Source organism: Orbicella franksi, chromosome 2 (assembly GCF_964199315.1).
Source record: "Orbicella franksi chromosome 2, jaOrbFran1.1, whole genome shotgun sequence".
Taxonomy (NCBI): Eukaryota; Metazoa; Cnidaria; class Anthozoa; order Scleractinia; family Merulinidae; genus Orbicella; species Orbicella franksi.
The window spans coordinates 18,815,279-18,836,220 of NC_138146.1; the positions used below are offsets into that span (position 1 = coordinate 18,815,279).

At 39.7% G+C, this 20,942-nt stretch overlaps 1 protein-coding gene and 1 long non-coding RNA gene across 5 annotated transcripts; one reads left to right on the top strand and one right to left on the bottom strand.

The window, feature by feature from the left end:
• Nucleotides 1-3,374: 3,374 nt before the first annotated feature.
• Nucleotides 3,375-19,922, bottom strand: LOC145478452 (fibroblast growth factor receptor 2-like). Of its 4 annotated transcripts, XM_081456482.1 has the most exons (16): nucleotides 17,365-19,922; nucleotides 16,180-16,334; nucleotides 12,812-13,159; nucleotides 12,271-12,345; nucleotides 11,862-11,894; nucleotides 11,331-11,618; nucleotides 10,757-11,134; nucleotides 9,744-10,211; nucleotides 9,273-9,443; nucleotides 8,713-8,823; nucleotides 8,176-8,360; nucleotides 6,772-6,894; nucleotides 6,535-6,646; nucleotides 5,895-5,991; nucleotides 4,867-4,972; nucleotides 3,375-4,032 (listed from the first exon to the last, which is right to left on the bottom strand). In XM_081456482.1, the coding sequence occupies exons 2-16, from the start codon at nucleotides 16,247-16,249 to the stop codon at nucleotides 3,919-3,921; spliced, it is 2,679 nt and encodes an 892-aa protein (XP_081312608.1). In that variant the 5' UTR covers nucleotides 16,250-16,334; nucleotides 17,365-19,922; the 3' UTR covers nucleotides 3,375-3,918. The 4 variants fall into 4 exon arrangements, with proteins under 4 accessions (XP_081312608.1, XP_081312607.1, XP_081312610.1 ...); XM_081456481.1 differs by lacking the exon at nucleotides 17,365-19,922 and having other exon boundaries at nucleotides 16,180-17,352; XM_081456484.1 differs by lacking the exon at nucleotides 17,365-19,922 and having other exon boundaries at nucleotides 12,875-13,159; nucleotides 16,180-17,351.
• On the top strand, nucleotides 7,242-7,613 carry LOC145478473 (uncharacterized). The gene is made up of 2 exons (XR_014048269.1): nucleotides 7,242-7,498; nucleotides 7,537-7,613. It is a non-coding gene; the product is annotated as an uncharacterized LOC145478473 (long non-coding RNA).
• Nucleotides 19,923-20,942: the final 1,020 nt, after the last annotated feature.

Sequence of the window (20,942 nt, forward strand, 5' to 3'; positions counted from 1 at the left end):
GTACCGGGACCCAACGATTTTTTTATTTCGAATTCAGCGATCACCTTCTTTCTATACAGTGAATATAGACCAAGTTCTATTGCAGAGTAAAAAACTATCACTAAAAATGAGAGCGTAGCTAGTGTTCGAAAACGGATAATATGTACTCTCAAGAACGCTGCGAGCCTGGAACTTACTGAACGCCTGTCGGCTAAATATGGGTGCCTTTATCATGAAACGTACATCAAAATGCTCCTTAACATTGATGCAGTATATCCATTGATATTTTTTGCAGTTAACGTTCTCCCTTTTTTTTCTGCTCTCACAAAGCGTAAAGTCAGCGATTCAAATATAAACGTCTCTGAAAGCAAATAATTTAAGGAATTATGGGGTTTATTGAAGGTCCTCCTGCTCCTAAACGATTACCGGGACCCCCTTTTCTCTTTCAAAGTTTAAGTTCTCTTTAAATAAGTAGCCAATAGGTAAAGTTTGAAAGAAAATCTATTGTCAGTTCTATTTCGATGGAATTACTTTAAAATGAGCAAGCATTTGAATAAAGGTATCGGGGTGGAGTTAGGGATCAAATAATTATGGCGCAACGGAACTGAACTAGAAGAAAACGACAGTGAACAACTGTATGGAGCCGGGTTTCTTCAAAGTATTTTAAATATCGCCGATTTTGTATTCCCTATTTATCTTCATTTTCCATTGTTAAAGAAATATTTCATAACAGGCCTACCCGTACCCACACTCAAGCTCGTCACCGCTAGACCATGGAATGTTTTTTTTGCGATAGCCTCAAACCCCTCGATTTTGTGTCTTCTCTTGATCAAAACCAATGACAACAATAACATAACTATGAACGTATATACAGGTTTTCAATAGGTACTTCACTCGAAGTTAGTTTTCAGTGAGACTGGAGACTAAATGATGAGCTAGTTTTTCGAGTTAGCATCCAAACTTTTCTTGTTTGTTTGCAGGACAGGAAAAAGAAATAAAAAAGAATTTGCAGTTTCAATTTGTTTTAGGAAAGCTATTTTTTAATTGTTTTTTTGGAAACGCAAATACGCTACGTTCTTTGAAATAGATTGGAAATTCTTTTCCAAGATCCGTTGCCATGAAAGAAATCGTCTGTTTTCCTACAGAGTGTTTTCATTTGACGTCACGGCCATGTTGGTCCTCAAACAATGAAATGGCGGTAATGTTGGTGTTTCAAATTTGAACTTTTCGTATGTAAACGCTTTCTTTGGTTCCAAAAAAATTGCATGGCTGCTGGCGACGTGAGTGAAAATGATCTATATTTGTCCTTGGGCGTGGTTTGTATAGATTTTGTGAAGCTGGCGGCATGTTGGAAAATGTTGTTTAATAGATCAGGCAATTGCCTTTTGTGGCATGGATGGAATACACCAAAGTAGGAATGTTATTGTTTCAAAACATCTGGCAGATGCTCTTGACCTTTGAGATATTCTAAAGAAACGTCCGTCTAAGGTGATACTGACACCACTTGATGTTTGAGCTCGGGCGCACCCAAAACTCATGGATACTTAAATTACTTTCAAATTTACACCTCTTCTTTGGTAACAGCTGTTTGGGGAAACAATCTCCGCTCCCAATCGTTATTGGGCTTATTCAGTGTATCAAAGAAAAAAGAAAATGTGCGGTTGTTTCCGCCTTGTACCCACGTTGTTGGTTCACAACGTTACTTGAAGAGCTTTCCTCCAGTTTTCTTCCATCTCCCAAAAAACCATCCCTGTATCTTTAAATTTTATTTTGTAATCTTGTATAACCGAATTTAATCTGCGAGACAGACAGAGATTCCCTTCTCTCTTTCTGCCCGCTGAGAGATGTCTCTTGAAGCAGGGAAAGTGAAGACTCTTTCTCGCTTGAGCTGACACAGTAACGGTTACTCCCCTTTTCAACCTCATCAATAATTCGTCAAGTTAAAACAGAGAAAATCACAACCGTGAAGGAGGTTTGGATACCTGGTCTTAGTTAGCAAAGACTTTGACGATTTTACTTACTCCTTAGCCGAGAAGATATATCAAACACTCGAGACAGCGTTTCATCGGCAAGCCAAACACCTCGAATTTGTGTTTGGATGTCCTGATGAAACACTGTCTCTGGTGTTTGATATATTACATCTTCAACGCCCCTAAAACATGACGCATCCCGTGTAGCAAAACATTTTTTATTTAAAAGCTTACATTAGTTAGTAATAAACCTGATCACTCTGTGAATATAGATACATCTGTATGTAAACATCCCCATTCAACTGAGAACCTTTTTTTTTTTTACTTTTATACACAACTATTGCATAGCCTTATTCTTGCACGGTTAAAATGCAAGAGTATTAGCTCTGCTTAGTTGAGACTAGAAATTCTGTACAAATATCCTCGGCAGTCTTTCTCGAGGACCTGAGTTTTCGTTTGTAAAAGATGTATAGCAATAATATCTTCTTTTGATGGGTTGCTGATGGACTTGCCGGCAGTCCCGCCTCTCTCTGTGGATCGTTAACCTGGTACCGACGTTTTCATTTTTAAAATAAAATTAAAAAAAGAAAGACCTTCACGACCAGGAAAAACAAAAGGGAAAGTGCACAGTGTGGGTTTCTCACAACATTTTGTTGTTTTCCCACATAAATCCTTCTGGTTCACAACGTTATCTTGTTTGGCACGTAAACATGCAAGAAAGAACCATGTTTGTGTATATGGTAATGCAATGACAAATCTTTCCTCTTAGTGTCATAACTTCTCGGTCTGCACATTTAGGCTTTTAGATCTCAAGATAGAGGTTTCCATTTTGATGTAGGAAAGGAGAATACATCAGTTTTCAGGCAACAGACTTCCACATAGTCTTGTTAGTAGTTCCGAAAGGAATTCCATGTAACGTAGCTAAATTAATCTCATCCTTGCTGGGATGAGATGATTTTTCTCTTTTTTCTGTTAAGGCAATTTACCTGGAAATTATGCACGAAGGAAATATTCGACATTGTATTTTCTGATGTCCGCACCAAACCTTAAATACGGTTAAAACTGTTTAACTGTCTGACATAAACGTGGCCTACTTAGGTTTACAAAATAAAATCTTCGTTGAGAAGATTTTACGAGTATTGAAATAAGTTGGAACAATCGTGGATTAACTAGGGAGAGATAAGATGGCGATAGTCGCCTAGGACATTTTTCCTGCTACACTTTCTAACACGTCAAGTCTACAAGTCGCATTGGACCAAGCCGCACCAATGTCTTTTTATGTTGTGTTATTGAATTTCTTTGTTCTTTTTTTTCCGCGTATTATCAACCTGCTGCGGATCACGAAGCATTTGCGAACAATGATAAAACAAATCTTCGCGTTTGGCAAAGCAACAACTTCGGTGTTAGAATGTAGCAGCTCTTAGATATCAGAAAGAACTGTTATTACAAAAGAATACGTTTGAGTTAGGCATATTGAAAAGAAAAGACTGAATATGATTACAGGCGTCTTTTGGTCTCCGCAGTAACAAGAGCCGGCTTTGTTGAAGATGGAGCGTGAGCTTGCGGCAGATCAGTACACTGTGTCGTGCGATAAACTTTTCCAAGGGCAAAGTTTCCATAACAGATTCGTTGATATTGCACGTCATGTTACTGTAAGCTGTCACTTGATGTTGACTGCTGTCAGCCTGTTTTTCCTTACGTGGGAATCACTGGTAAACAGCTCCCAATAAGAAACGCAATGATGATTTGTGTTTCTGTTGACTTGGTTTCTTAATCCTAGTCCAGTCTCAAAGTATGACTTGAGAATAAGTTCCTGACCATCCATGTACTGTGCTTGCATCCCGGTTCAATTTACATTTAACCAATGCTGTCACCTTCTCACGTCAATGAGTTTCACTTGTAGCTCAGTTGGCTTTAGAGAAGGAATTCGACCAAGCAAATGAGTTTTGTTTCTTACTCCAGGTTGCTGCTAACACGAAGACTCAGTTAGACCTTCATTATTTATGTCAGAATCGTCCGTTATGGGTGTTTCCATATCGCGTGCAAGGTCATCTATCGATTGGGCCAAGATTTCCAGATACTCCTGTTAGAGTGCGAAAATATACACATTAATATGACAGAAAAAAATTACGGATTTCACTTCTTGCTGTCAAACCCCCGAATGAGTGTCATAAGCGGGTTGGGTTTGTTGTTGGTTCTGGTCCTTTCACCGGAGTTTTCCCCCGGGTTTTCTCCCTCCACAAAAAGCAATACTTTCCAATTTCCAAGAGACCTTTTTAGCGTGGGCAGTTTTTTTGCCCCATTTCAGACCATGTGATGATACTCTTGAGAATTCCTGCTTTCAAATTTTCAAATAGTCACGTGTAGGTGATTGAATAATTTTTAGATGGACAAAGGAACAACTCTCTTGAGAATATCACGTGGTCTGTAATGGGAAAACAAACCAGCCAAGCTAAAAAGGTCTATTGCGGTTGTCCAACGAAAAGCGCCTAAAACTGAGCTGGCCATTTCCTAATTGCTATAAATGATCGAATTTAAAGTAATTTTCTCTTCGTTATATTAGTAGAGAACCAAGTCACCACGAATGGGAAGAAATTGTTTTTTTACAACTGTTTTTGAAATTGTTTTTTTTTAACTGATCAAAATTCTTTTTTCTAGTCTTACGCTACTACACAAACAATAAATGTCTAAGCCATTCCACTGAAAGACAGCAACTTCAACAGAATGAAAACTGGAACCACATGAAACATTAGGTTAAACCCTGGGGAGGAAAGAGTTAATAGCAGACGAGGACAATCACTGAAGCTTAGGTGCATTCTGGAAATGTTTTGTACCATAGGAAGGGAAATACATGTAACTTCTAATCCACCGAAGGATTTGTATTGCTTAGCCAATTAAGAAAATAACTGATACTTACTTTACTTGCCATAGATGACAACATGGCATCGAATCGTTTCCTAAGTTGTGTGAATGACGCTCTGTTGGTGGAGTTTTCATCCCAACAATTAAGCATGATGTCGTATCTAGTTTTTAAATATAAAGAACATGTCAGTCTTCTGCGTTAGAATCGATTATTCTTTATTAAGGTCTGTTGGTTTGTTCTTTTCGTAAGTCAGTAAACAAAGGGAAAGGGTCATTTATACTTGAAACTTCCAAGGTGGTATAGTGATAGTGCTCGAATAACAATCGCGTGTTTCCCAATATAATGCATTGTTTGTTTCATTTGACCTAATGTTATCCTGGGTGCTCGAACTATGTCGGGTACGCAACATTGCCCTCGTAAATCCTTCGTATGATTCGATTTGCTGTCTGTGTAGAATTAATAACTATTAGGGAATAGCATCTTGAAAGATAAGTCACTCGCTGACTATCCTCAGTGTAGTCCTCCGTGCCACAGCTGAATCAACCATTCACAAAGCGACAATCGCCCATACACACCAGTTTGAGCTTTCCTGACCGCTTGATCAACATTTTTTGCGTTATCAGTGATAGCGCACTTAACGCCAGTACAGGAACATACTTGAGTGTATTTCCTGAGAAACGTCCTGAGTGTACGATCGAGCAAAAGCTAAATTTAAATCAAGGCTAAGTATGTTGATCGCCACCCACAAACACGGTCCTTATGCGTAAGGAGGGGTCGGAGATCGCTGAATTTGAGAGCTAACTCAGTTCAGGATTTAAACCTGCAGGTCTGCAGATTGCGATACACTCCAGTTTTGTTGTTTAATGTTAGGCACTTGAAGATTAGCAAAGTTTGCAGCTGGAGATAGGGAAGGGCAATTGGCTTAAAATTAATCTGCTGTGGGGCATCATTTTACTGGGGCTCAGCGTCTTTGTTCTGGCATTCGTGTCTTTCTTGGGATTGTTTTTGCCATCACGCATTGTACTGTTTCCTTTTATCAATTTTGTGTAGCGATGGAAATGCAGAGAAAAGGTTGAACTTACATATCGCTTGGACAGTTTTGAGGCTTCTGCATCCTATAGCCAGACTTCAACAGGTCGAAGAGCTTTTCTACCGGTATCCCTGGATATGGAGAACCCCCTACAACAAAACGTTGCCATTTTAATTAATTGTAAGAAAGATATTATAGCATGCCCTTAAGATAACTTATTTAAGGTTTAGAGAATTAAATCGTCTTCGAGCGCTTGTTAACAATAAAGAGGAACTGGTTCTAGCGTTATTCTTGGTATGTTAGCAAACGAAATCAACTTCGCTTAAATTTCGTTTTAAAATTGCCTTCCCGTAAACAATTTGTATTAAAGATCACATATTTGAACTGCGGAGAGAGAGATGAATACATGACTGATCGTCGCAGTTATATTCACAGCTTACGCAGCTGTGAAATCGAAGTCCGACAAAGACATTCATGCCTGAACGAGATTCGAACCCATGACCTCTGCGATGTTGGTATCGCAGAGTTCATGGGTTCGAATCCCGTTCAAGCCTGAATTTTTTTCAGGCTGCTTACGTTGTGTACATAACTGCGATGAGCAATCATGTCTTCATACAATGTGTATTGTTATACTATTTTAGGGGTCACATACTCGTTACAAACAAAAGAGTATAACAGTTGATCAATCTTACCAAGAGTGAATATCTCCCAGAGCAGTATACCGAAGGCCCAAACGTCGCTTTGCGTTGTGTAGACTCGATCAAACAGAGCCTCGATGGCCAGCCATTTTATCGGTAGCCGACCCTGTGAATACAGTTCAAGAAATCGGATAATTAATGACTGGAAGGGAAAGCTTTCTCGATAGCATTTCTGTCTTCCTCCTGCGGTAAATGCTCATTCAGATCATGGGTTAGTCTTCATGTACTCACATCAGTGGTTTTTCTGTAGTATTCCAGATCTTTAACATTCCTTGCCAAGCCAAAGTCGGCGATTTTCATAACGTAATCATCCCCAACAAGGATGTTCCTGGCCGCAAGATCACGATGAACACACTGCATTTAGGAAACAAAAAATCAAGATCAGACAATTCGTCCATTTAAACTTAAAGTAGCCAGTGCTTTCATTCCGCGCCGTCATTGCGAGCGTTTCCGGCTCTCACTGAGCACCTGGAGTAGCATCGTCCTAGTGTCGGAATATTCTACGAGACTTGTTTTCTTTCAGTGGTAGGCTGTGTTTGTAATGTTCTTTTATCGATAACGTATTTGAATTTGCCTTAATATTAACCAATGGTTAAAATAACGGTGACTTTCGATTACATGGGATTTTTTCAGACTTTTCAGTCCGTTTGCCCGGGCTGAAAATCCTAGCCCGGTTTTTCAAACCGGGCTAGGATTTTCAGCCCGGGCTGAATCCCTCTTCATGTAATGGCCAATTTGATTTCATGAGAATTTGTTTCAGAAGCCGGGCTGAAATTTCAGCCCGGCTAACCAGGCTGAAATTTCAGCCCGGACTGAAATTCGCCATGTAATCAGGCCCTTAGCCGGGCTGAAATCTCAGCCCGGCTTCTGAAACAAATTCTCATGAAATCAAATTGGCGATTACATGGAGAAGGATTCAGCCCGGGCCGCAATTCAGCCCGGGCAAACGGGCTGAAAAGTCTGAAAAAATCCTATGTAATCGAAACGGAATTTCAGCCCGGGCTGAAAAGCAGGAAATAAGATGGCTGCCGCTACGAAGTAGAAGCGATCTCAGTGGAATAAAGGCGATAAAATAGAGAATCTCTCTAATTTCAAAGCTTAGATGGAAAATAAGAACATCGAGACAAGGTTACACAGCACGAGGCTGTCAGGGAGGCCATGAACTCGGCAAGCTTGAGGACATATTTTCTTTCTATGCAAGTACGTTTTTCTGGCTAAGAGACAGGTTTCGTTTCAGTTCCATCATCATTGTAGGGTGTTACTATCCCAAAAAGTTAAAAATTGAGCGCCAACAAAAGGTCAAACTACGAGAGAAGCAATGCGCCTATTTTCACGATTCGTGTTCTCGGCGCCATTTTGATTCTCTGGGGACTTTTCGCACACAATTTCATATTTGGCGCCGAGGCTAATATTTCAGCCCGGGCTGAAATTCATTATGTAATCGCAACAAAATTTCAGCCCCCCTAGCCGGACTGAAATTTCAGCCCGGGCTGAAATTCGCCATGTAATCAGGCCCTAAATGCGCTGAAGAAGTGGATAACCGAAGACTATCGCTAATGTACGCTTAATGATTGCTCAAGCAAAAATTCTGTGATACTTCGGTATGGTTAAGCGTTGGTTACTAAGATACTTTACCTTTCGTGTCCCAAGGTACTCCATTCCTCTTGCTATTTGAAAGGCAAAAGACACGAAATCCCTTACGGTAAGGGAGGGGCCAGAATAACTCTGTCTGCTGTGCTGGTATTCGGAAGGTCTCCTTTCTCTCAAAAATTGCCGAAGATTACCATGAGGTGCAAACTCGACAATGACAAACAAAGGACCTGAAATACCAGTTTCACGTCTGTAAGTAAAGTTTCCTGACCGTATTCTGCATAAAGCAGCATTATATTTGTACACTAATCAATAAACAAGCGATACTTATATCGTGTCTTATCAGGTTGGAAAAAAAAAAATGTTCAAATGTTGTTGTTCATAGTGGGTCAATGGGCTCAGCTACACTTCGTATAATTGGCTATTTACAAGCGCGGTTTGCTAGATACAGTGTATTACTGTAATGCGCGCATATATAGGTCAGGTAGTTCCTGAACAGGCTTTGTCTATGCTTTGTCTGTTTATAGTGTACTTCGAAACAAATAGTCTCATACTGCGGAAATGGAAAGCTGTGTCCCTCACCGTGTTGCGTGCATGCACCAATCAAGTTGATGATGTTCTTGTGCCTTCCAATATCCTTCATCGTGTCCATTTCAGACAAGAGGTCTCCCAACTCGTTCTCAGTAGCATCAGCTGGAAAATATGACAAATTATTGACTATTTAAACCTCTTGCTTTTACCCCCTGTTTTGAAGGGTAGCTGAGAAGTGAAAGTTTTGTCGATCCCCATATCGTTACGGCTTTCATGAAATTGCTTGTTTGGCTATTGTTCCACATCGTTGGTGAGACGTTTAATACATTATTTAGCCAGTTTGTGTGTCACAGAGTCATTTGGTTATCCGATACTCAATGGAGGAGGAAATAGTGAAGACAACTGAACCAAAGTTCGTTTTCTTCTCGAGAGGCGGGCTACATGGGGTAGTATCAACTGGTATTAAAAATGGAAGGATTAGCTTGTCTTTTGATGACAGTAGAACACAGGACATTCAATGCATGTAGAACAACTTTGGAAAATTCTACTTGGGGACAGTTGTAATGTTAACTGGTCAGATTATTTATGATTAAAATACTTATAATACTTACCCTTGAGCATTTTGACAGCAACTGAACATGTTGAAGGCATGTCAGGCAGCCCCACAGCGTCAGCTCGCATGACCAAACCAAATGCACCTTCACCAAGTTGTTCTCTTAGTGTTATTTGAGATCTGTCAATTTCCCATTCCTCGTCACAAGGTAGCTCAAAAAGCTCTAGCTCTGTGATGAATAGAAATTATATTTAGGTAAACATTGTTACTAAATCCTTTTAATCATTTGACACTCATAAAGTTAGTCACGTTATAAGATTAATTCTGATTTGGAAACTTGCAGTTCATAAATTCCTTTAATGCGGCTCAAGGCTTGTTTTACCAAAGGTACCATGTCAGTAACACAGACTGCACGTTCAGCGCAGTTTGGTTTGATGTGACACAGAGTAGCACGTCCGGCTGTTTGGTAGACTAGGGGCACTTGGAGAGTAAGATTTTCTTTCAAGAAGAGAGGTTCATAATCTTTTACCTTCAGCAATGTTCGAGTCAATTCTCGATGATACTCCTGAAGAGAATCGTGACCTATAGCTTCCAGTTCTGTATCTTAATAAAGGTGTCGTAGAATTTGTAGATCCAGTAGAACTTAATCTTCCCCTTGGAAAAGTGAAAGTTCTATTATTTCCATCAGTTTGATTGGGCGTTTCAGGTTCTGATGGTATAAGGTTTGATGATGGTGGAATATTCTCCAGTTCAAATTGTCTAAATTCCGTTTGAGACTTTGAATCGCCTGGAAACTTCTCCTTTAGTCTTTTGCGATAACAGAAAACAAACACAACTGCTATAATTGCAGAGAAAACAATTGACGCCAGAAGAATGATAGCAATTAGGCCAGCTTGACTTGATTTTATCTCTTCATTCTGGACTAACTTGTTCTCAATAGGTGAAGCTGTTGCACTCTGTAAAGAGTCGTCTTGTCTAGTTATGGTTCTCCAATCTACTAAGAGCAGAAAAGGAGAACAATTTTTAAATTCCACTCGACATGGGTAGCCATCAATAATAAGGTTAAAACGTGTGATTGTAGGGGCAACTCATTAACAACTTTTTTAACCTTTTTTTTTTACCAGGGATGGTCTTGCACATGGGTTTCAACTGACGTATCTAATGAATGGTATACACATGATGCTGCAGAAGCCTCGTGATCACTGTTTACTAAAAACCAAACAATTACTCAACTCTAACATTATTTTCATGTCATGCAAGGAAAACCCTGGACAATGCCTGGTCCGTGTTATTGAAATAACCAATCTGCAAGGGAAATCTAATATGGCAAATCACACTGATAGGGGTAAAAAAATTTTTCCTGCATTCAACACTTCAGAGAAGCTTACATTATTTGATAAGGGACATTAAAAGGGTTCAGGCATAAGAGATCCAGTGAAGGATTGGTGACCTATTCCATTCACTGCAAAGTTGGCAATATACCATAACTAAAATGTTGATTTCAGCTTATTAACTTGCAGAACAATCTACATAACTACTAACCTTTAACAGGAACCGTGGGTTTCACATATCTACTGAGGAAAGCACTGTTGTAATCGTTGCCTATATGATTGCTTACAAGGCACGTGTAGAGTCCAAAATCATCCTCGGTAACATTAGTTATTCTCAACTCAACGCCGTAATGGTCCTTGACTTGGATAGTCTTGTAATAATGTGGATCTATAAGGCGGTATGATCCGTTCTCAAAGTCGTCACCAATTTTCTTTATTGATAAGACGGATTTGTCCCATTTCAGCCATCTGAAATCTGGAAGTGTTCCACTAACGAGCACAATGCATTTCATCGTTGCATTATCTCCAATCTGCACCGTTGTGTTCCTTGGAAGGCTTGTCTGTAAGATGGGCCGCGATCGTGGCTTAGCTGTTGAGAAGATGATGGAAATGTATTTTTAATTTCAAGCAGTTACCATACCAAAAGTGTCTGTGGTGCATGGTGCGGAAACTCGGCAAATTAAGTCATGTTTTACTTTATAAACAAAATCGCCTTACTTTTCCATTGCATTTTTTTTTTTTAGAAGTAGACGTGCATGACTACATTTTTGTTTTGCTAAACTCACCAACAACCTGAAGCGTGTAAGTGTGATTTATACCGCCATATGGATTGGACACTATGCAAGTGTATTTCCCCGAGTCGTCGGGTACTAGATCTTTCAGTTTTAGGTACCAAATGGAAGTGTTAAGATATGGGTCCATCCTTCGGCTGGGCATTTTCATTCCGTCCTTTAACCATGTGTATTTGAGAGGTGGCGCTCCAGTCGCTTTACACTTTAGTCTGATTGAGTGTGATGCTGGCCATGCTCTAAATGCTCTTTTTAACATATTTGGATCAGAAAATCTTGGTGCTCCTAAACCATGAACAAAAGATATGCATCACCAATTAAGAACATGAGTGAACATCCAGTAGGCCTTGCAGAGAATGAACAGGGGTATTACACTGAGACAGAACCTGCATCTTGGCTGGCAATAACTTTACCAAATATTTTTCCACATATATATTTGCCATTTAAGGTGATATAACTAGTCCCCACACTGTAAAGAGCTAGTGACCTGCCCATTCAGATATTTTATAAAGAATTGCGGACACTCACTTGAGGTTTTAGTCCTGCCGGAGGTCGTGGCATCTGAAAAAAAGCATCACGTTACTATCTTGTAGCACTTTATGTGGTGTGAACTCTAATATTACAAAACATGGTGAACCTCCCAAGCAATCGATTATTTCAGGCATCAGATCAAAGCTATATTCGAGTTCTCTTACAGCTGCTAGCTTATTCCTACAAAAAAAATTGCAGATCGTGAGCTTAGAACTCAACGCCTCCCCAAGAGTCATGGCTTTTTCTTAGAGTGGAGCATTTTACGTTTGAGGATAAAATTCTATGGCGGTGAACAGTACTTTGCCATAGTGATATTTATTGTTCAAAGTTGTTACACAGTATAAATTTGACGAAGTAACTTTGTGTCAACTTTGAGTACAACGTCTTTCAGCTTCAGTCAACGTACCTTTAGTTTGCACCCGGGTGGTTACTACTTGACTCGTTGGTGTTAATTTGGAGGTCGAAAGACTTGGAGAGATTCCTGTTAAAGCAAATGAAATCACTGTTAGCGATGTTGATCACATTATGTTGAGTGGCTGCAGGAAGACGTGCTGAGCATTGAACTTGAGCTTGTCGCCGTTTTAAGTGTGGTACTGATCAAATTTCGTCTAATTTTATTGCGGAGTTACTGTTCATTTCCTTCAAAGAAAAATAGCATACATTAAACAGAAGACATTGACCATCTTCGCTTCTTCAATTGAGGGGTGGTCAAAACGGTTTCCAGTTAGTATAGGGAAATATATATTATTTATTATTATTAAATAGATAGAACGTGCAGGGTCTCTGATTCTATTTCCATTTACACTGTATGGTGTACAACACTTGGGAAATAGTCCAGTGCCAAAGCAAGTAAAATCGAATTTTAGTTTATTGCCAAAACAAAAACTAGAACAACTTGAGGTTTGTCAGAAGATTGCTGCATTCTGAATTTTGTGTTTGTTCCTCACCTTCTACTGTTTTAGTGATCTGTTTGTGGTTCAATTTTGTTTTCTGTACTTTATCACGCCTACCTTCACGCACTATAAGTTCCAGAGTCAAATTTAGTTTCCCGAGAGTATTTTCAGCGATGCAGGTGTAGTTTCCTTGGTCCCGAGGTCTGACTGTCTTGATCTTTATGGTTTTGTTGTTGTTCAAGTTCTTTACTCTTTCCGACAACTGCAGAGGCTTGTCATCCTTGAACCATGTAATAGTCGGTGGTGGCTGTCCAATCACTCCGCATCGTAACCGTTTGACCGCTCCTGCCTCGGCGTCATACTGAAGGTTTGGAGTACCTTGCCTGCGCGGTGGATATTTGTCTGCAACATGGAAAACAATCACAGCCCTCAAGCAAATTCGTTTTGTTATTGTCTGTTGCTGTGGACATTGTTACTAGTACATATACATGTACTGTCACTGTGAAACTGGACCTTTCTATATCAACGAAAACATAGGGTTTGCAAAGTTGACTCAGTATAGCATTATTCATAAAAGGCTAATGTACAATCTAGGCCGCGGATTTAAAAGAAGACCTGTTAACACCGCTTTAACTGAGAAATATCGAGAATTTTACCTTGAGGGCAGAAATAAGAGCAAGGCAAATGTATGACCTCAAATATATATATTCCACGTGCTATTTATGGAAGTGAATTCGCACAGTTTCGACAGCTAGAAGGCGTTTGTAACTCTTAAATGTGTTATACCGCTTTGTGTGAGGATGCCGAATTCGAGATAGGAGGTACATTAAAGAATACTGTACAGAGGGAAAGCTAATTCTCTTTAAAAAACAAATTTGCTTATTTCGCAGACTACCTTTTTCTACATTTATATTTACCCCTACAATACTTAATGTTTTAAACGTTATATTTGTCTTAAAAAACATTGTTTTTTGGAATTCTCAATGAGCAATGAAATATACTTTATTTCTTTTCTGAGTGTATTGCGCTTTCTTTAAAAATTACAACGCGCGATGTGTAAACAGTAGTTAGAAAACAAATATTCAGTTCACGGTGGCGATGGAGAATTAATTAAAATTAGAATCCGTGCGTGTTAATATGCTCCACAGCCACACTTATTTGTTGATTGCGCCGGAAATTCCCGTCATTTACTTTCACAGACAACACGCAACTGTACTCTTCAGTCTGCTTATACCCGACACAACCTGCATTTGTTTACTTTGCCTTTGTCGCTTTTTTTCCCCATGTAACAGTCCAGTTCATCCAGACTTTGACTAAATAAACGAGCTAAATGGTGTATCCAACAGACGCAAAATTAAAACAGGTCTTTCTAAATAAAAGAGATTTATCGCTTAAAAAGCTGGTTACCTGATAGGCTAACTCTTGACGCATTACTCTAAGTCCAATTCAAGTTGCGACGACAGATCAGAGCTTTCTCGCATTCGCTGAATTTCGATCTCCAAAAAGAAGCAATACATCTAGTAAGACCCGAAACATGTTCTTTCCTTTCTTGATGTAAATAGCAGCTGAATATAGTCGATACACGGCTGCGATAAGTCAGCATCGTCCATATTATACAAGTACGGGATTGTATTTCAAAGTGTTTTGGAGCTTTGTCCTTTTCAACTCGCTTTGTCAAATGATATGAAAAATATGGCTATTCTAGGACATCGTTTCCTCGACTATTTGCATTGCTCTTTAAATCGTAATTGTATTTATCTTCAAAATGTGAATAGTGTAAACATTAAGTACCAAAATGTTTCCTGTCTATTATTTTCAAGGAAGTGATGGCCGTTTCCACTGGGCAATGAACGAGCTGTTGACTGAACACACAACAGACATATTCCTTCAATTTTGGTAGCCAAAGACAAAAAAAAAAAAAAAGATAGATCAAATTCGCCAGGGGACAAAAAGGATTATGGAAAACGTTTTCTCGAGTAGATTTTGATTGACGAAAGGTGTCTCGTTTCGTGTATAAGTGAATTCCTCTTTCCCTTCATCTGGTATTATGATGTGAGGGAATTCTGCCAGGAGTTGTGAAAGATATTCATCTCACGTCTTCACGATTCTCTTGTTGGCAGGAAATTTAACATCAAGCTACATCATCACCTTTTTGCTTAAAAACCGCATCGCCTACCATTGACTAACAATTGTGCAAACTGCACTACAATCTGTTTTTCACAAACATCCGCCCTCTGCTCTTAATTTACGTCTAAGAATTTCTCAACTGAAAATAAATCAAAGAATGGCAAATTACTTCAACTCCTTACAGACTAGAGTGAAGTTTTTTTGACAAATGCAGAATGCGTGGTTGTAAACTTTGACTTCGCGGTTTTTAAGAAGTTTTAAGACAGTAATGAGCGGCATCACCAAATGTTAATTTATGTCAAAATCGGGCCGCTTGTCACGGATCTAGGTAGAACTTTTAATAAGTTCTTTTTCCCGGGTTGTAGACAAACTAAAAGTAATTTCATTGACAGTAGTTGAGACCCTACGCCTGTGAGTTTTGGACGTGCATGAAAAGGTTGATTAACGCACTGCTGCACCACTGGATTGCGATCGACCAAATTATTGTGGTTGCTTTAGCGTAATAAACGCGCCCTTTCCCCAAGCAAAACACGAAAGGACAGCTGAATCCATCAAAATGTGGGTCAAAGGTAGCTTTCGATGAATATTTGTATTAAAAATAAGGTTCCACAATGTTCCGATATCAGTACGATTTAGAATATTGGCACCCTCTCTCCGATGAAAACAAGGTGCCATGAAACGATCACGAACACGGAATAATCCACTACTAGTTACTGATTCTTCCTTCGACTACCGTTTTGTCTCACTGATGACTATTACCTTTGCTTACAAGCGTGTATAAAGCAAATTTGCACCTTGCTGTATGAATGATTGATAAACGTGAGCGCGCATGAAACAGCTGGACAGACCAGAAATATCACAAGGTACAATGGCGAACACAAAGGAAATGGTAAACAGCAGCTTAGAGTGACTCTAACGTCTTATTTGCTTTCTACTTCGCCGTGCTTAAGAGTTGAACAAACATTTGACGATATATGCCGAGCTATTCAGTAAGATTTCCTTTGTCGCTGCTTGCCAGTAACGAGTTTTTCTTGCATGAGTCGAATGAATAGAGCCATTCATCTTGACATATTACCGAAAATTGATTTTTGAAGCGTGACGAGATCTCGTACATGACTCTTAATACTGTCCCATAGAACGAGCGGAAACCGCTTTCGATGTGTGGTGAGCTTGAACAAAGATAAATCAGAGTTAAACAATTTGACGAAAGTTAAACAAGGAATAGTAAGGCTAGGAACGCGTAGTCTCTAGAATGTGAATGTTGCAAAACAACAAGTATGTAGATATCCACTTACCGGGCTGAGCAGTCTGCGTATTGATAATAAGGTTGATCAGCAATATCCACCAGCACCGTTTTGCCTGCATGCTCACATCGACAGAGGCCTTCCTTTACGAAGTAACATTCTGTTCACCATTCAAAACCGGCCATCGATCGAGCGGCTGTTGGTTACTACGAAAAGAAATGATTTTCCTCGGTGAGTTGACGCTTTGTATCCACACGGTCGTCTCAAGTTGCCTGGTTTGTCTTAGGGCTGCGCAGACAATTCATTTGCTTGTTGTCAATCTGATGGCACAATACTGACGTAGTGCCAAAGAGCAAAATACTTCACTTTGATGTGAACGTGACAGTTTCACCGATTTCATGAGACATAAATACCGATAGCGAACAAATCCTTACGGAAGATTCCGATCGCCAAATTCCCTTAGTAATAGAGCGCTAAGCATTATCAAACAACGGCATGAATTCCGCTCTGAAGGGAATTTTGATTGGCTTAGTGTTTCGCTGGTCTCGGTATGTTGGCTTTGGTTGAATTTTGTGTGAAATTTCAATGGTTTCAAGTGACAAATGGCCCCGCCTCTATCAATCATGTCAAAATACAAAGGACGTCAAGTACACACGCGTTTCCGGTTGGACGGGGTTTCTGTACCCTTGGGGTAAATTCATTATTCAAGTCCTAATTACTTCATCTTCTTTTTGGAAGCACATTAGCAGAGTCCTTACAAAATCACTTAACTTCTTGCCTTTTAGTGATGCAGACAGCCTCGGAAAGAAACCGCAGCGCAAATGAGAAGTTCGTTGTTGTAACAACAGCGAGAAGAATGTCTAGTGAAGGTACAACTGCTCAATGGCAGTCTTGGAGAATAGAAAAGCAAATAGTAACAAGCGATGGAAGACGCTAATCCTTATCACTTACGTTTTTTTCCTTCTTGACAAGCTTTGTGCTATTTGGTTAGTGACAAAACTTTCAAAACTAAACAGTATTTCAACAACATTCCTCCATTCTCTTGGGATTTCTCACTAAATAGCCAATACGTGTGATAACAAACTGTTTACTCGAGGTAAACAATCACGTCTGTATTTACATGAGTACAGCCACTTGAAGACAAAGGCTGTTGGCAATCATGGTGCGAATTATTTCAGTGAGTAAAGTAGCTAGGAAACAGTTATATCTACCACGGGAATAAACAAACCAGCTTACCTGACGAAACTTATAGCCTTGCGCTGATTCAAGGCTCGGTATTGTTCAGTGTCTGTACGTTGTCGGTACGGAGAAAAACTGTTCGATTTCAACTAGAAAATTACCTATCCGCGATTCTCCTTTGCACTGCAACGAGTTACAGGTGAACTAAGCCGACTAAGTGAGACTGGCGGCAAGTTCTTATTCCAGCTGCAAAAGTGCGGTACTAATGGATCGATTGTTTGTGTCCGCGTGTTTTAAATTAACGGCGTCTCCCTCGGAATGTTTGTTGAACCTGCTTATCTATTCCGATCCTCGCCCGGATTGTCCGGATATCTATTTCATCAGCAATTGTTTTCACTTTTTTTCGTTACCTCGTTGCCTGAAATGGTATATGTAGTTCCTGGTGTCTTGATATCTTAACCGGGAAGTTCTTGAAGTATTCGAAGATTGGTCTGGCCGTTTTGGTGTGTTTAACTTTGCAAGCAGGAGGGCCACTAGAGAGACAGAACTGACGAAAATAGTTTTACCTGGATTCCTATGAGAAACACGAGATGCAGCACCCTTTTTTTGTGGCTGCTTATCGCGCTCATCTTTCAGCAATTCAGCCTTGGATTGCTGTTTTTTCAACCCATGTTACCATATCTTTGATATCATCAAAAATTCATGTAGTTTCACCCTAAACGGAATTACAGAAATTTGTTTTCACCGTAACCGTCTCGCTGACTGTCGTTGGAAATTTGTCCAGGAGCTAAGTTTAAACATTTTCACGCTGTGAGATGTCCACTTAACCCTGTTAGGATGCTCTTGAGAGTTGCAACGATACCAAGATCGCCACTTGTTCTTTCGATGTACTAAATTAAATTGTCACTTGCGCAGAGATTTCCATTTTGTGTTTAAATATGTATATAACATTTGCTAAACGTATGTTTAGAATTGCAATATTCTGAAAATTAATTAAGCTATCGGCTATTTATACCCCTTGGAAACAATAGATTTGAGAGAGGACTAAAGGTGTTTTCTAGAGGGCTCTATCGTCGGGCAGATGGCCAGTGTTAATGTTTTTTTGCCATAAATAAACACCCCGAAATTTTCTCAACTTTGAGAGCTTTATCTTCCCAAGATCTGCATTTTTCGCGAGAAAATCTGCATAAGTTATTGTCGAGCCGTTGAAATCTGATAAATTTAAAATTGTTTTGTTTTTTAATCAAAAATAGACTCCTTGACGACTTCAAATTCAAAAGCTGGTCTCGTGATAAATTTTCGGTTCGTGCTTCAACAAGAAGCTATGCTATCCGTAAAACGATCGATAACAACATGTCGATAACTAAACATGTTGTATGCTCTGTGTATGATGTGTTGCTTATCGCGTGTTGACATTGCCGAAGGAAGTGTTTGAAGTAGTACATTCTTTGAAACGGAAATTACACAGTAAAGGAACACGTGTCTTAAGAGCTTCTTTTGAATTTTACACTCTCCGGCCCGTACTCAAGTTGTCCAGGTTTCGGACACTTTTTACTTCCGAAACGAACAAATTTTAAACCTGTGGCAGATCCCTCGACACATCGATATCTAAATAGACCTTTTAGGCTGGATCGGAATGCGTTTCAGAAAACTGGTGTTGATGGATGGCGTTTCAGAGTTCATAGCCGGTCAGTTAGTAATCACCTGGCTGGCGCCAGTCGAAAAATGGGTCACATTTATCGGGATTTATGATCTCGGGATGATCTCATTTGCAACTAAAGAATTTGTTTACTTTTCAACTTAACCGCTCGAAGTTCATAGTACATTATGTAAAAGATACTTTATATGCGCAAAAATTCTGAGTCGTTTCTAATTCAGTGCACTTATTTCATGCTAATCTCAGAGAACACAAGGGTGTATTAAAAAGAGAAGTGTTAATGTATTTGTGGGAGGAGTTTTTGAAGCTGGTGTTTCGAAGAAAAGAAAGTAATTAGTAAAATCAAGCCTTAATTTCCCGATCACGCTGTAAAATGCTTTTTGCAGGTGGTTAATTACGCACGCATAAGGAATATGTTAGAACGGAATGTTAGTAAGAATGTTGTTTTATCCTTTTTTGTCACAAAGAAGGCATGTGAGTAGATATGTGCAAAATGAATAGGTACGAATGTTAACTGTCAATCTTGTGACCGTCAACACGAGAGTATTGATACTCAACTACTTCCTTTGGCTCTTAAAGTTTGATTACAGTGATTGGTCTACGCTTGGACGAGTAATATTTGTAGCGAAAAGCTACAACGAAGGTTGAATATACGTAACAGATAGTCCGGTTAATGAAAGTGTGGTTATGCGCTGTGAAAAAGGTTCGTGCTGCATGAATGCAAATGTCGAGTACGGATTTCAACCAGGTCAGGTCTCAACGCATAAGACTCTTATCTTGCACGCGATCGTTGAAGAAGTAAGCGAAATCGTGTGCTGCATGCGACTAGAAGTCCGCTCGCAAACGTGGTTTCATACTCAGTCGTAACAAACTGTTGCAGTCCCTTTCCCTCGCAAAGTCCGATGTGGCGTGGTTGCACCCCTGGCGCCATACCAAACCAAACGTTCGGACAAAAACATTCATCATGTAATAATTTGGAAGTACAACTTAGCTTAATGTAGCAATTACTATCTTAAAGTTAGCTGGAAAAGTGCCTCATTTGTCTTTATCTCAGAGCGGGAGCTTTACAGTAGGATAACTATGTAAAGCCTTCCTTGGTGGATAACATCATTGGTTCAAAACTGATTGAGGGCGTTAACCAAAAAGAATGAGGTTTCAAAGATTTTTCAAAATCCTTATTAGGACTGTCAACGTGGCGGACTTTTATTAGCACTGCGTTCCGCCGCCTAAGCTAGACGGTTTCCAAACCAAAATGTAATGTTTTGAAGAGAAATGTTTCTGACATGCTAGACTGTTCCAATCAGCCATCGCACTAACTCTGACCAACTGAATGTCAAAGAGAAACTCGAGCGTGGAACTGGATGTTTTTATAACTGTTTCCACCAACCAGTCTTTTAGGTTCGCGAATTTTCGTAATCCGTTTAATTGATTCAGTAAGCTGCTAATCGGCTTCCTAAGTTCTGTTTTCCGGCCAGGTAATCTTAAAAAAGAGGCCGCTCACATTCGGTTTCGATCCTTGCCAACCGCCTGTGCTCTTCTGTGGTTTGTTAGCACCTACGTTTTCTACTTAAGTTTAACCTTTTTCATGACATTTCCTTAGTTTCGAAGAAAATATCATGACATCTTTAAACCAAGAGTTTAGATTACCGTTTTTCACCCTTTAATCTCCCAGCACGATGTACATGGACCAGTTTTATCTTTACCTATCAAAACATTGTCATCAAGTGCAATTAGGAAGATGACGAACAGCTGATGGCACATTGTCGTCCCCAACCCTTATTCCCAGGTCTCTCGATCACAAGAGATCTGGAAACAAACTTGCGTACTGTGTTGCTAAGTAACAAAAAGTCTTGTCCTAACTGCGCCATCGCGGCCTTGGAATGTTGTCGAGTGCCTCCGCTAGGTTTGTTATCGGAACCTCTTCAGTCAGGAAGGGGGTCGGAAGTGAGAGGGGGGGGGGGGGAGGAGATTTGTCCAA

Coding starts and splice junctions, on each gene's coding strand:
- LOC145478452 (XM_081456482.1), bottom strand. CDS start 16,249: ATGCAGGCAAAACGGTGCTGGTGGATATTGCTGATCAACCTTATTATC. Junction 5,992..6,534: donor CTGGGAGATATTCACTCTTG/GTAAGATTGATC, acceptor GTTTTGTTGTAG/GGGGTTCTCCATATCCAGGG. Junction 4,973..5,894: donor CAAAACTGTCCAAGCGATAT/GTAAGTTCAACC, acceptor TTTAAAAACTAG/ATACGACATCATGCTTAATT.